Below are 14,955 nucleotides of genomic sequence, written 5' to 3'. Positions count from 1 at the left end.
ACTCTTCTGGAAAATATTTCCCTTTAAAGTATTAGAATTCCTATGTGTTAAATTTAAATGATTCTTTCGGGAACCCCACCACATGTGGGCACTATGCTAAGAGTCCTGCAGATTATAGATTGAATCAGACTCTGCTCAGAAAATTCATTGACCCACAGAAAGTCTTCAGTAAAAATATATCCCAGGGGATGAGTAAAATGGGGTTTCATACTTTGATACGTTTAGTCAAAGATGTAACTGCAGTGCATATTTTTCAGGCATGTCCTTATATTACTCTCAAGTACGAAAAGCTGTGGACAACATTTTAAGGCACCTTGATAAAGAAGTAGGAAGATGTATGATGCTAACTAACGTCCAGATGCTGAACAAAGAACCCGAAGACATGATCACGTGAGTAGAGTGAGAACTGAGTTTTCAGTGAAGGATTAATGAAACAAAAGATGCCAGCAGAGATTCTTCCCCTTTATTCTGTGTTTTGTTCTCATGTTACTAGAGTCGGAGTTCTAAGAAGTGGTAGGGATAGTAAGAACATTGTTTGATAACATTTGACTAACTGTAAAAATAAGGTCAATTCTGAGATTGATCTGGTTTGATTATATTTCAAGTATCATTAGGCCGGTAAATTACAAAATGGGCCCAAGACACTTTTACTGGTCCACATTTTTCAGAAGTGGTATTTTGCTCCCAAGCCCATGTAATGAGAGAGACATCACCAGTTTACAGATATTCCTTTTTTATGAATCTCAAGTTCACCTGTTTCTAGTGAGTGTTCCTGAACTGTGAGAGTTGCATCTGCTTAATGTTCTCTGTGCCATAGAAGTACTAGACTTTAAAAATGTATTTGTAGCTTAGAATGTAGAAATCAGATGTTCTGAGCTGGAATCTGAGATATAGATTTGTAATTAGAGCTCTTCATTAGAAACTCACACAACTTGTATTTGTGTATTGATTCATTACGGCAGGAACGTGGATTAGGTTATGACTTTACATTTTAAGAAAGTTTGGACTTTGTTGTTGAACTATGAATTAAGTTATATTTGGCCCCTGTGGCATAAATTTCTAAAAATAGCATTTGGAAATTTTTCTTAGTCACTCAGTGTGTCCAATTCCAAATATCACAGTTAGTTGGAAGGCGTTTCCTATGTAGGGAAGTTCATATTATGGGTGTGTGTTTTTATTACAATGGTAGTATGTCAAAAACAAAGTACAGTGAAACAAAACATGATAAAATAAAGTTAAAAATACAGAATTATTTTAAAGACATATTTAGCAGAATGGGAAGTTAAAATGAAAACCTCCTCTACAGAGCTCCACTTGAAATCTGCATCCACTCCTTGGTTCAGTGTGATTTCTTCCAGACCTTTCCCAATGTCAGCACAAATATATATATATATATATTTGTTGTTGTTGTTGTTTTACAAAAATGGGGTTATATGATGTATAGTGTTCTGCAGCTTGCCAATCATTTGATTTAAATGATATGGAGAGCATGTTGCTTTAGATTTTTCAACCAAAATGATAGCAGAATTGAAATTGACCGAAGTTAATAACATTAAATATCTTGCTACAGCTCTGGTACTTACCTCACAAATTGCCAGATTGTCCCATCAAACTTTAACCTCCTTATTACGTACTCTTTGACTATATTAAAGCAATTTTCAATGCATAATGTAGAAGATAGAAGAAATGCTTTTAAAACTTCTGCCATATAGTTGTTTCCTCTAAAAATAGTAAAGGAATGAAAGACCTTGAAAGGAAAACTAAGTTTATAATCCAGAGATCATAAGACAAGGTCAGGACCAAAACAATATACATATTCAAAACCATAAATGGTACTGGGTTTAAATGTAAATGTAAACATTCCATTTGTGTTTTAACAATATCTTAAACTTTTTCTAAGGTGATTCTTTGCTTTTTTCTATTCGACCATCTTAAGACCCCCCCAAATAGGGCTAGAAATAATTTTCATGCTAGGCTTTAAAGCAGATCTCTGAGTGGAAAATAGCTCATGGCTACATTTCTTAAAAACAAGGAAAAACATTAGTGAATCATGTAAGCACTTAGGAAAACAGAGTTGAGGTTCACACCACACCGATGGAAAGAGTTATTGGAGTTGATATTTGAGGCTGGTCCACCATTTTTCCAGGCCTTGCTTCATTAGGGTATGAACTTGAACATGAAACATTCTGTATGCTGTGTTTCCATTCCTCATCCCTTTTGTGCTTTATGCTGGCAAATAATAGTAGTAGTAAGTAAAATAATATTGATATAATGACTGTTAATAATAATTATATAATATTTGTTAATAATTATATAATATCTTTTAATAAAAATTGTGTTATTTGGGGGACTCAGATGCTTCCCGTAAAAGTCCAGGGAACAGGACTGCAGTAAAAGAAAACCATGCACCAATTAGAGTTTCTAATCTAGGATTGCTTTATCAGCTGGGAAGTCTGTCAGGCAGGATTTGCCTTACACTTCAGGCCAGGCAGGGTCGTCTGTTTTCCGACAGATATGAAAATAATCCCAGCTATTTAGAACATCTAGTGAGCACGTTAGGAGAACTGTTTAAAAGACTGCCTGTGTCACACATGAGGAATCAGATCACTAGACTCTAACTCTGTCCGGCCATCAAGGATGTCACTTGAAGACTTCTCTTTCCTTCAGCTGATCGGAAACCACTGTGCAGTGGAGTCCTCTCCAGGGTCCTTGCATGCCCTGTGCAAAAAGATTATGCAAACGGAGAGAATATAATCTTACGACCTCCCCCCCGCAAAAACAGAGTATTTTAGAAATTAACATATATGTGTTTTATTTTTCATATTGTTTTCTATTTATTCCTAACAAACTTACAAACGTGTGCTAAAAAGTAATGTCACAGAGCAAAATTGCTGTTTGATTATCACCTCTAGTTTATAGAGAGCATGGATTCTGCCTGCTACATTTCTGTTCTGACACAGTTTACTGTTCCAAGAAGGAATTACTTCTCTGCTACTTTGTGTTTTCATTACTGTGTTTGTGTCCTACGATTGTCTTCATTTGGTACCAATTTTATATTTATTCTCAGGGGACTAAATCATCAGAATTTAAATATGCTGTTATATTATGTCACAAGTTATTTGAAAGATTTGATGTGTAATTTAGTTTTTCCATAAAGGTTATTGATAGAATATGTGGTTAAGAATCAGTTACCTATTAAAATAAGTAAAACTTGAAATAATTTATCACCAAATTTATATTTTTCCTTCGGATTTTACAGCAGAATATAGAAGGCATTAATTACCTTTAAATATTCACATTCTTAAGAAAGTAAAAAGAAATCTCCATAGAGGTCAGGACCATCAGTGTAATTTTAAAAATCAGAAATGGGTACACAGTTATATACATTTCACAGTTATATACATTTCACAAATATATTACTTGACATTATGAAAGACTTGTTTTTGGAAGCACTTGATTTTAAAAAAAAACTCATCAGAGAGAAACTTCCAGATGTCATGCTTCTTAGAGGCACCATTAGTTGTATATATTAAAATCCCATTTCTAGAACTTCCCTGGTGGTGCAGTGGTTAAGAATCCACCTGTCAATGCAGGGGACACGGGTTCAAGCCCTGCTCCAGGAACATCCCACGTGCCACGGAGCAACTAAGCCCATGCGCCACAACTATTGAGCCCATTGCCACGACTACTGAAGCCCATGAGCCTAGAGCCCATGCTTTGCAACAAGAGAAACCACTGCAGTGAGGAGCCCATGCACCACAATGAAGAGTATCCCCCGCTCACCACAACTAGAGAAAGCCTGTGCACAGCAACGAAGACCCAATGCAGCCAATAAGTAAACAAACAAATAAATAAATAAATTTTTTTTTTAAATCCCGTTTCTAAATGTTGGATGTAGGAATGACTGCACTGTATTTCTTACACACTGATGTATTTGGGCAATTCGGTGAATTCAGTGTCTTAAATACAACCCACAGGGACCAAACCCCATGGAGCCCTGCTGAACGGCAAGACATATGATAGCAATAGAATGCTATCTCACTAATGTTTAAATCTTCATATGTTCTCTTAGAACTGGCCAAACAATAAAGGCATAAATATTTATGAATAATAGGGAGCAGACACCAGGCAGTGACTTAGAATGCATTGATTCTAGTCTTTGTTCACATATTTGATCAGTTAAAACATTTTTTTTCATAACATTTGACCCTATGTTTAAACTTTGTCTTCAAATTCTAGGGGTGAGAGAAAGCCCAAAATAGATCTTTTCAGAACCTGTGTTGCTGCTATTCCTCGACTGCTTCCTGATGGGATGTCAAAACTTGAACTTATTGACTTGTTGGCAAGGTAGGTGAGAACTTTAGTGGGCATTATTTGATGAAAATTGATTTTACACCTTTGTCGTGATTCCTAAAAAAATAGCATGATTATTAAAAATGGACATTTACTAATTCTAGATACTATCTGGAGTGCCCAGGAAGAATAAAGAGATGTTTTTGATTTGGACTTTTTTCCCCCCATGTTCAAGGGGTTTAGAATTCAATGTAGAAGCAAATACATAAGCATACGAAGTAACTGGCAACTCAAGCCTTAAAACTGTGCATGTTAATGGCACCAAAAAAGTGTATGTAATACCTGAAATCAGAGGGTGGAAGGATTCCTGTGGACTGGGGATACCAGCTGATGACGCATGGGAGACGGTGGAACTTAAACTGCCGTTTGAAGGAAAGATAGGATATAGAAATGTAAAGGGAGTGACAGGAGGACAAGCACAGAGGTGGGACTGGGAAATGAGATGAGTCCGGCTGGGAAAACGTTCATTCAGGATGTGATTCCCAGTCTGAGACTAGCACACCCCTAGGGAGGCAAGAAGGTGTGTAATAGGGATCCTAAGCTAATTTTTGTACTTCAGAAAGCTTCCAAAAATCATACATTTAGCCCCCTCCCCATCTTCCATAAGAATGCATGATCCAACTAGAACCTAAAGTTAACTTGCTTTGAAAGAAATTATATTATTGTAGTTACATAAGCTTGATCTTTCGCGTGTTGATCTGAAGTTCTAGTTAACAGTTATGCGTGTCTTTCATTTAAAAATCAAAAGTGACTTATTACCTAAGTGCGTTTAGAAGACAAGATCGTTAGAAATGGGGTGCTTGGAGGGAATGCAGTGAGGAAGAAGAAAAGTCATCTTTGCTTTTGGGGGGAAAAAAAAAGAAAGAAAAAGGAGTTTAGAAACCCCATGATAACAAGAAACTAGAGAGGTAGATTTTCAACTAATCTTTACTACTAGCTGAGGTGTTTAGACTAATGGAGTTTTTAAGCAGGAGAATAACATGGTAAAAAAATGTCATTTCAGCTGGTTATCGTGATAATGGTAGAATAGAGGACAGGCCAGAGAAGGAAAACAAATCTTGATGATGATTGGATGAAAGACACTCTTTGCACAACCTTGTTTACCCACATGCTGTAGCCTTTGGAGAGCACCCTTCCCATCAATATCCAAAAAACAGCCCAAGGCCTGGACCCCCATGCCTGCAGACCACCCAGTGGCCTCCCCACGGCTCTGAGTGTCCCATGGAGTGCGGTGTCCTGGTGGTCGTGGTCGTTGTGCTCTGCTCTGCACAGCTGTTTGGACTGCTGTGTTGATCGCCTCCTGCTATCAGTTAATAGCTTTCATAGCCGGCTGTCCTTCCCCATTCTCTTCACTCCAAGTGTGGACAGAGCCAGTCCTTTCCCTCTCCCGGTCACCACTAAGCTCAGGATGGTGCTGGCTCGTGCAGTTTACTGAAGATCCACTGCTTTGACAACCACTCTGTCAAGCCGTGGTGTTCTCTGGCCACAGCCTTTTACTCTTCTAGCTGACTTTTGTCACCTAAGACCTATAACTTGTTCTTTCCTGCATTCAGCCATCTCCAGGCCATGGGTTCTTCTTTCTTCTATTCAATGTGTAGGATGCATTTTAAGAATATAAAGTTAAAACAAACTACAGGGACTTCCCTGGTGGCACAGTGGTTAAGAATCCGCCTGCCAATGCAGGGGACACCGGTTCAAGCCCTGGTCTAGGAATACCCCAGATGCCACAGAGCACCTAAGCCCGTGTGCCACAACTACTGAGTCCGTGTGCTGCAACTACTGAAGCCCATGCGCCTAGAGCCCGTGCTCCGCAGCAAAGAAGCCGCTGCAATGAGAAGCCCGCGCACCGTGATGAAGAGGAGCCCCGCCCTCCGCAACTAGAGAAAGCCTGCGCGCAGCAGTGAAAACCTAACAGCCAATAAATGAAATGAAAATAAAATAAAAATTGAAAAACAAAAACAAACTACGGTCTAGGCTTTTGCTGAAACCTAGCAACCAGAACGTGCGCCTAGAGCAGCTTCATCAGAAGTAGGGGAGCTGTGGGGAGAGAGGGAAAAACAAGCCTGGATCACAGAGGGGCTTCCAGTTCTCTGGGGGAGGAGAAGATTTAAGGAAGAACAAAGGGTAGATTCCCAGTGAATAATGAAAGTGGTGATTTGGGGCTGGGGGAGCTGAGGAATCAAGAGACCAAGATGCTGTGGACGGTCACCCCCGCTAATGTGGAGTCTCCCAGGCTGACCGCAAAGACTGAGAATAAAGAAAAGCTGTGAGATAAGTGCAAAATGACCCAGACAGGTACAGGAGCAGGCTGTCCATTTGCCATGGACAGCAGCAGGGAGGGTGGTACGACTAGGAGACCAGTATTTCCGCAGAGGAGGGGCGCTGAGTGAAGGGACTGCGTGTGGCAGTGAGGAATGAGGGAAGGGCCTGTGAACCACCAGGGAATGAGGGGCCACCACCTGAGAGATGTGGAGGAGGTGCGACAACAGTGGGAGTAATACTGACTCCCTTCGGAAATCCTGAATTTTTCTTCCCTGCTTTGCCGTTTTACTAGTCATGTGATCCAGACAATAATTTGGCTCAGCCTGTCTTTTTTCCGTGGTGGAGTTGCAGTAATGCTGCCTATCATAAAAGGCTAAATGACAGAAGACATGGCACTTTGGTTAATTAAAGAGAAAATGTCAGCAGGGAAAAGACAGTTATCAGTTAAACTGAAGTAGAAGGAAAGTTCACTCATTTCAGGGAAGTTCTAATTGGTGATGATTATGTAACTAAGCCCGTTGAAATGCTCAGTGTTTTGAATGTCGTGCAGCCCTCTGGTACCGTCTCTAATGCTACTTTGCTGTAAATCTGTGTAGGAGACTCTCACCTGTGGAATCTCCTTGGTAGCCTCATCCAGGGACTCTCAGATCTGGGGACCGTGGTGCAAGGCGTGGTGGGGGGAGGGGGGGAATTCTGTCAGACCTGGTTGGAATGGCGATGCTATTTATAGTGCCTGTGTTTATTATTATATACATTCTTAAAAAGCCCAAAGCAGTGGGTCCTGTTTTTATGAGGGGAAAGAACAAATAAATATTCTTGAGAGTTCAAGTCTTAGGGCAAAGTCAAGAAAATGACTTGGACTTATATGGGAAGCCTGTGAAGGGGCCGTTTTCATAAGCTTCCAAAGAAGCCAGAGGCCGTTCTCCTCAGGGGAAGGATAACGCGGAGTGCTGGCCCTCTCACTGGGTCCAGTAACCTATGAGAAAATGAACCCCTTCAGATCTCAAGAAGGTCACAGGACAGAAGTGAAGAAATTGAAGAGCAGTAATGTGGGTTTGAAGGCTTCAGTCACTTTTTCCCCTGTAGTCCAATCACATTTGGAGTCAGTTGACTCTTGAGATGGTCTAGTCAGAGAGATGTGAGACCTGTTATTCCAGACACTTTGTGGTTGCATCCGTGGTACATTTTTACTGGAGAAAAACTTGGTTTTCTTCATAATTGGCAAAATAAGACCAACTTTCAGGCAGGCGCTCCTGCCCCTCACAGCTCAGTTTCTGGAATAAGGAGTGTTGGCTGGAAAAAAAAAAAAAAAAAGCACAATGTGAGAGTTGTGATTGTGAGTTAAGTTTTATTTGGGGTGAAATGAGGACTATAGCCCGGGAGACAGCATTTCAGATAGCTCTGAGAAACTGCTCCAAAGAGGTAGGGGGGAAGGGCAGTATATATGTGATTTTGGTGAAGGGGGAGTACATCTAGTCAAGCACTTATTTTTTTTGCAGAAGGTTCCTGCTGGTCACCAGGAGCAGACGTCACCTTGAAGGATTTTAGTGCTTTTCTAGATATGAGGAGATGCAAGAATTGGGCTCATAAAATCTTCTCCAGAAAATATCTAACTATCTAAAGACCTGCTCTGCCAGTTCTTCCCAGAGCACAGAGGGCCTCATTCCTGCTCTCCGCCCTGAACTCCTTTCAGGGGGTGTTGCAGGCCAGCAGCTGCAGCGGCTCACGGTTTAATCCTCGTAGAGGCAGATGGCAAGGGCCGGTTTGTAGGTGACAGGAGTTTTGAGGATTTGTCCCCCATAACTGGCCCCAGGCTCCCTTCCCAGCTGTTCAGGTATTGGCTAAATACCACAGACCCTCTATTCTCAGACTTGTATTCGTATGTTTAGCATAACAATGGTTTATTGACAAAACAGGCGAAGAAGGGGGAGCTCACTTTTCTCCTTGGCCATCGCCATCTTTTTTCTCTGTCTCCTCCCAGATGTTTCCTGCTCTACCCTTGACCTCAGGAAGGACCTTTTCCCCCAACAGGCCACAGGCTCCTGTCCTCTGTCCCTTCCTGCAGCACTATAGATGCACTAAGGGTTTGCTGTTCCATGTTTACCCTCATTTCAAAAATCTGAAACAGGGTTGTGAGAATTAAACAGTGCATATAAGTCACTTAGCACCGTGCCTAGAACGCAGTAAGCTCTCAGCAAATGTTAGTTATTATTTTTAGGCATCTTTAAATCTGAATAACATATTATGCCACCATGTACAATGCATTTTCATATACATTATGTCAGGAAAGCTGGGCACATGTTCATTCCTATTTTCAGACAAGGAGATTGAACTTTAGAAGAGTAACGTTGGTTGCCCAAATGTACAGCATTTTCCAGAAGCCAAATGGAAGTGACACACATCATTGGTTTTATAGACAATGACAAACACATTTTGTGCAGTGTTTCTTTACAACTTGTGGAACTTCCCGAAGTAATGCATACACAATTTCATGACCTTCAGTATCTGAAAAATATTTCTCATTTATCATTCGGTCTTCAGCCCGTGTCTATATCGTGGAGGGTGGCTAGCTGTTTGAGTAGCTGGGTGAGAACAATAGACTCAATCACGTCTTGCCACAATAAACCACTTAATCTTATTTCTTTATTTTACTTGAGATGTAGTTCAAAGCCCTGTAAATAGTGGGAGCTCATTCTTTGATACCTTAGGGAAGAAATTTCCACCACTTCTGGTGGACATTCCAGAGGTTAACAGTCCGCTTGTCAGCACGTCCCTCCTTTTGGACACCCTTGTCTCCGAGCCTTCCCTTCAGAACCATTCCTTCTGCTGCTGCCCTTGGTGACGTGATGGGACAGCAGGTTCCTCACCTCTGCCTGATAACCTGTGTTGGTCCTTCCAGAGTTGAGAGGAGGCTGTTCCTCCTAATGGATCTTTTCTTCTGGGTATAGTTTGTGAATTTGAAATCACTTTCATTCATGCACCTCTAGCAACAAAGTTCTTCAAAGCGACCAAGCTGATTCCATCTGAACCTGAACTCATCTTTACAAAAGTGTTTCTGTTCAGTCGTTTGTCTGATCTGACCAACCAGGAAGGCGGCCTTGCTCAAGTTTTGGGTTTTCCCCATTTTACCCACATCCTTAGTGCCCCTGTGCTCACACCACACCCCCAGCCTAGATTACTCCAAGCAGGGCCTCGCGACCATTGGCCTGTGCAGAATGTCGCCGTGTGTTTAATCAGGCCAGGCTGGTCCATGTGCCTCGTGCCGGGGAGGCAATTGGTGCAGCTGATGTTGGCAACGGCAGTTTCCTTCGGTATGCTTGACTGCTGTGTCATGGTGGAGTCCTTTCAGGCCCCCTTGGTGGTTTTGTGTGTAACCACATACCTGTGACCCCATTTTCGGCTCCTGGAAACCAGATCAGCTTCTTAGAAATTTTTGCTTGGGTCCCCCTAGCTAGTCAGACTTCCTGAGCTGCCTTCTCTAAACATCACTCGTCTCTTTCAATTGCTGCCACCGGATTCACAGGCCTGTCGTTTATTGTCATCACGGTTGTTTATTTTACAGGCAAGAACCTGTCCATTCATTTCTGGTTTCTCAATAGGGTGGCCCAGCAAGGCTTGGGGGATGCCTTCTCCTCAGCCACTCCTCCCTCAATGGACCAGGAGGCATCGTGAGACTGTAAATGGGTCAGCCAGCATCATGCATGTTTCCTGAAATCCTGCATCCTCACGATGGCTGGGCATCCTTCTCGTTTAACTCTGAGTCTTCTTTTCCTTTTTAGTTAACTAAAATTTTTTTCCCATTTTCTGTTTTATACTAGTAAATCCTATGTGCATCACAAGACGATCTGTGATTATCTGGTTAAAATCTAACGAAAGTAAAAATGAGAAAGATCTGGGTGGAAGAAACGGCCTTGGCTGTGTCTGATAGGCACCTCCCTACTCAGACTCCAAGGAATGACTAGGGGGAGGGGCTCTGGCCCTTTCCGCAGCTCCTTCTCCTTCTCCCTCCCCTGCTGCCACTCAGACTCTGTCTCAGTTCCGTGACGTTGGACCTTTTTCTTCCACAAACATTCCACTTTTATTATCCACTGGGTCTTTTATTCCCAAAGTTCCCTCCCTTCCCTGGTCCTGTCTCTTCGTACTCCAGGAATATTTTTGAATGTTTTCACTGGTCCATGACATGGCTCTTATTTTGACTTTTGACTCTAAAGATATGTGCTAGCCTAGTTTCATGCGTATAATAAAATAGCACAAACTGGGTGGCTTAAATAACAGAAATTTATTGTCTCACAGTTCCAGAGGCTAGAAGTCCGAGATCAAAGTGTCATCAGGGTTGCTTCCTTCTGAGGCTGTGGGAGAGAATCTATTCTGTGCCTCTCACCTAGCTTCTGGGGGTTTCTGGCATTGTTTGGCCTGCCTTGGTTCATGGAAGCATCACCCTGACCTCTGCCTTCATCTTCACATGGCTTTCTCCCTGTGTGTCTGTCTCCAAATCTCCCCTTCTCATAAGGACACCAACCATGTGGATTCCACCCTACTCCAACATGACCTCATCCTAATTAAGCTGATTCCATCTGCAATGACCCAATTTCCAAATAATGTCATATTCTCAGGTGCTGAGAGTTTAGATTTCAATATGTGAATTCAGGAGGAGACCCAACCCGTAACAATGACCAATGTCATTACCATCAGTTAACAGTTATTGAGTCCCTGTTGTTCTGTCCTTGAAAGGTGGTTTGCCATCTGCAGAAGCTTATTCTCTAAGACATTCAGGACTATAGACAGGTATAAATGTAGTAAACAGGAATAATAAACGTACGTTAGGAACATGACCTCAAGTGTTTTCCCTACATTAGTGTTTTCAAACCATGGGCTGCAAAGGTGACTGGAAGCTGCCTGCAGAGTGAAGCAATGTTTCCTCCCACATGGGGGGGCGGGGGGGGGGGTTCAGGCCCTTTACCCAGCTTCACAGAACAACTCAGATTTTATGTATTATATATTAGAGTTCTACATAAAGTTTTTTGAAAAAAAAATGGAGCTGCTGATTGAAATTCAAAGAAAGTTTGTTAATTCCTGCCTTAGTCCTTAATTAGAAGCCCAGGTTAAAGACCTCTTTCTGTTCTTTCAGTAACTATGACCTACTTAATACCTATAGACTTAATAGCAAGTCTGCCCTGAAGAATTAGCTCAGCTCTTCCTTCTCAGCATCGTTGTAGAACTTGACTTGCTTTTGGAACAGAAAATGTATCTTCCCTGACTTGGTGTATATGTGCTCATTAATGAGCTTTTGCCTGGTTTATGTTGTCAAATTTGGACTGATTAGTGCACTTCATGCTCTAGAGAATCAAAAGGGTGTTCAGTATCAAGTTCTTGAAATACTTTCTATTCAGAAATATGTACCAGACCTGTTTTATGGAGAAAAGTTTGGACTAAAGGTGAGAAGTTGTGGGTTGGAATCCCGGACTTTGAGGAAGTTCCTTAACCACTCTGGTTCACAATTTCTTTTTCTACTGGTTGAGGATATTATCTGTCCTATTTAATGGGGGCCCCTGTTGACTTGGCCACCTTCGTCTTTGACACTGAACCCTTCCAGGATGCTGAGTCCTGGAAATTTTGTCTCCCGGCTATCTTTCCTCTCCACCTCTCCCTTCCTTACTGCTTCTCTGCCTTGGGTCAGGCCCCCACCACTTGGTGCCCGAATCAACTGCAATGACCTCCCAGCCAGTCTCTGCCCTCAGTCATGTAACTTTTCCAAGGCATCCTCCATATTCCAGCCTGTCTTTTCTCAGATGTGAATCCAATCGTTACTTTTCCTATAACTTTCAGAATATAGTTCATTTTCTTCTCATAATGATAGCCAACAGGTACTGAGTGCTTACTCCACGTGCAGTGTGGTACTAAACACTGTGCGCAGATCATCTCCGTGAACCTCACAACAGGTTTATGAGATACAAGTACAGCTGTTATCCCCATGTTCCAAGTGAGGCTCTGAGGCTTAGAGGGGTTAAGTAAGTAGCACGGGGTCACATAGCTCTTGCGTGACAGAAGCAAGAATGATCAGGCAATCTGATTCCAGAGCAGACCCACTTAACCTCTTCCCGCTGTGTTGCCTCCTTGGGTGGCCCACAGACCCTCCACCGAACCGCCCCTGCTCCCTCTCCAGGACTGTCTCACACCTCACGCTTGCTGGCACCCTACCCGGTAAGCACAGCCAGATGCACTCTGTATCCTGAGGGCTGAATCTTAGGAGGACCTCAAAGGCATTTGTTTATTAAGTAAGTGAATGAATGAATATGTAAAGTGTGAAGTTAACTGTAAGGCTCGGTACCAATGTTGAGATTTGTTTAATGATATGATGATGATGTTCTGGCTTAAACCACAAATACACTGATAAATCTTTCAGTTGACAAACTCAGGATTCCTCACCCTTGGCACTGTCAGCATTGTAAGCCAGATAATTCTTTGTCATAGCAGTTGTCCTGTGCGCTGTTGGAGTTTAGCAGCTTCCCTGGCTTCTACGGACTACGTAGATACCAGGAGCACACTCCCAAGTTGTGACAATCAATAATGTCTGCAGACATGACCAAAAGCCTCTTGGTGGGGGCAGAACCAACTGAGGACAACTGACCTAGCTTTAACGGCTCATCTTCAGTGAACTTCTGCATGAGTCCCTGCGTTTCTCCAGTACCATCCTTAAAAGTGGCAAGATTTGATACTGATTTATTCTGTAGTATGAAAAAAGTACTCATGTACAGCTCGATGCAACATGGTATATGGAATTGCATTCTGAAACAGAAAGGACATTAATGGAAAACTGGTAAAATCTGAATAAAACATGTATTTTAGTTAATCGCACTGTACCGATGTTAACGTCTTAGTTTTGATCAAGTACCGTGGTTATAAAACAGTAACAGTAGGGGAGCTGAGTGAAAGTTATGGTAATATAACAGGGAAGGGTGACCCATTTTTTCAGACAGGGCCCTGTGTGTGTTCCTTTACAGATGTAGAAGAAAAGCTAGTACAGTAAATGACTGCATTGTCTTCGTTCCTCTCTCAGGCTCTCTATTCATATGGACGATGAGCTGCGACATATTGCACAAAATTCTCTTCAGGGTTTACTTGTCGACTTCTCAGACTGGAGGGAAGATGTCCTGTTTGGCTTCACCAACTTCCTGCTCCGGGAAGTAAATGACATGCATCACACGCTCCTCGATTCATCCCTCAAGTTACTGCTCCAGCTGCTCACCCAGTGGAAGCTGGTCACACAGACTCAAGGAAAAGTCTGCGAACAAGCCAACAAAATCAGAAATTCAGAGGTGATTTTCACCCTCTTCCCACTCATTGATATTCTTTTATGTAGTACGTATGTAAATAAGTTGCAGCCCAAAGAACCTTCGGGGTTCTTCACTTTCAGCTGCCTGGGAGCTTTCTCCCTAATGGTGACCTTGAGTTTTTCCATCTGCTTAAACTGTGAACAAGAAGCTCAGGGCATCCCATGCCACATCGGGTTAGATTTATTCATGTTAGCAAGGCCGTTTAGTGAGTAGAAATTGTTGTTGTTTTTCAGAGAATTGTGACTATACATTTGTTTGTAAGAGCTAATGACCATAGGGAAGAGATAGAGCTGGCTGTGGATGTGGACATAAAGCTGGAAATGGGTATAGATAAGAATATGGATATAGAGTTGGATATGGATATAGAGCTGGGTGTGGATATAGAGCTGGGTGTGGATATAGAGCTGGGTGTGGATATAGAGCTGGATATGGATATGGGTATATAATAGCTGCCCACCAGTTTTTTTTTTCCCCTAGTCTGCAGTACATGGGTTCCTTTCACCAATGTCCAGAGAAGAAAGCAGTCTTGTGGTTTCTCTGTGCTTTCTCGCCTCAGTCCTGGATGGTGAAAATAAGATAACATTTTGAAGAGCAGGTTGAGGAGTGTTGTCAGAGGAGAACCAGGGCAGTGTGCAGACGGGGAGGGGACCTGGCTGGGGAAGAGCGTGACTGAGGGTCTGAGGAATGTCGAGGCTCGGGACGTGGGAAAGCATTTAGGATCCCAGGTGGGCTCACTTCGGAGATGAGGTTCAGGACATTCCTCCTTCCTTTTGTCCTACACTTGCCAGAAGACGACTGGAAAACGAGGGTTACATATGCTTGTAAAAGGAAGACTGAAACGAAGGTGGAATCTGTCCTGCTGTCTGGCTTGCTTTTGTTTTATACTCTCTTGGTTTGGGAACTTTCAGAACCCATCTCATTAATGTGCAAAACACAGATTAAAATGTAACATGAAAACAAGTAAAAAAAAAAAAAAAAAGTCTTATTAGAAAGTCAATGTCTGAAA

General features: G+C 42.2%; 1 protein-coding gene across 7 annotated transcripts in view; it reads left to right on the top strand.

The window, feature by feature from the left end:
- The window catches only part of FRY (FRY microtubule binding protein), a 307,260-nt gene that overhangs the window by 191,605 nt on the left and 100,700 nt on the right, over positions 1-14,955 (top strand). For all 7 annotated transcript variants that reach the window (XR_009049071.1, XM_057707897.1, XM_057707896.1 and 4 more), the window contains exons 16-18: positions 258-390; positions 4,240-4,347; positions 13,673-13,931. Coding sequence is in view for 6 of the 7 variants with exons in the window: in XM_057707897.1 (XP_057563880.1) it covers positions 258-390; positions 4,240-4,347; positions 13,673-13,931 (500 nt within the window). In the remaining variant the exon portion in view is untranslated. The remainder of the gene's footprint in view (positions 1-257; positions 391-4,239; positions 4,348-13,672; positions 13,932-14,955) is intronic.

This window comes from Hippopotamus amphibius, chromosome 14, assembly GCF_030028045.1.
Source record: "Hippopotamus amphibius kiboko isolate mHipAmp2 chromosome 14, mHipAmp2.hap2, whole genome shotgun sequence".
Lineage (NCBI taxonomy): Eukaryota > Metazoa > Chordata > Mammalia > Artiodactyla > Hippopotamidae > Hippopotamus > Hippopotamus amphibius.
This window is presented reverse-complemented; position numbering and strand designations above follow the sequence as displayed.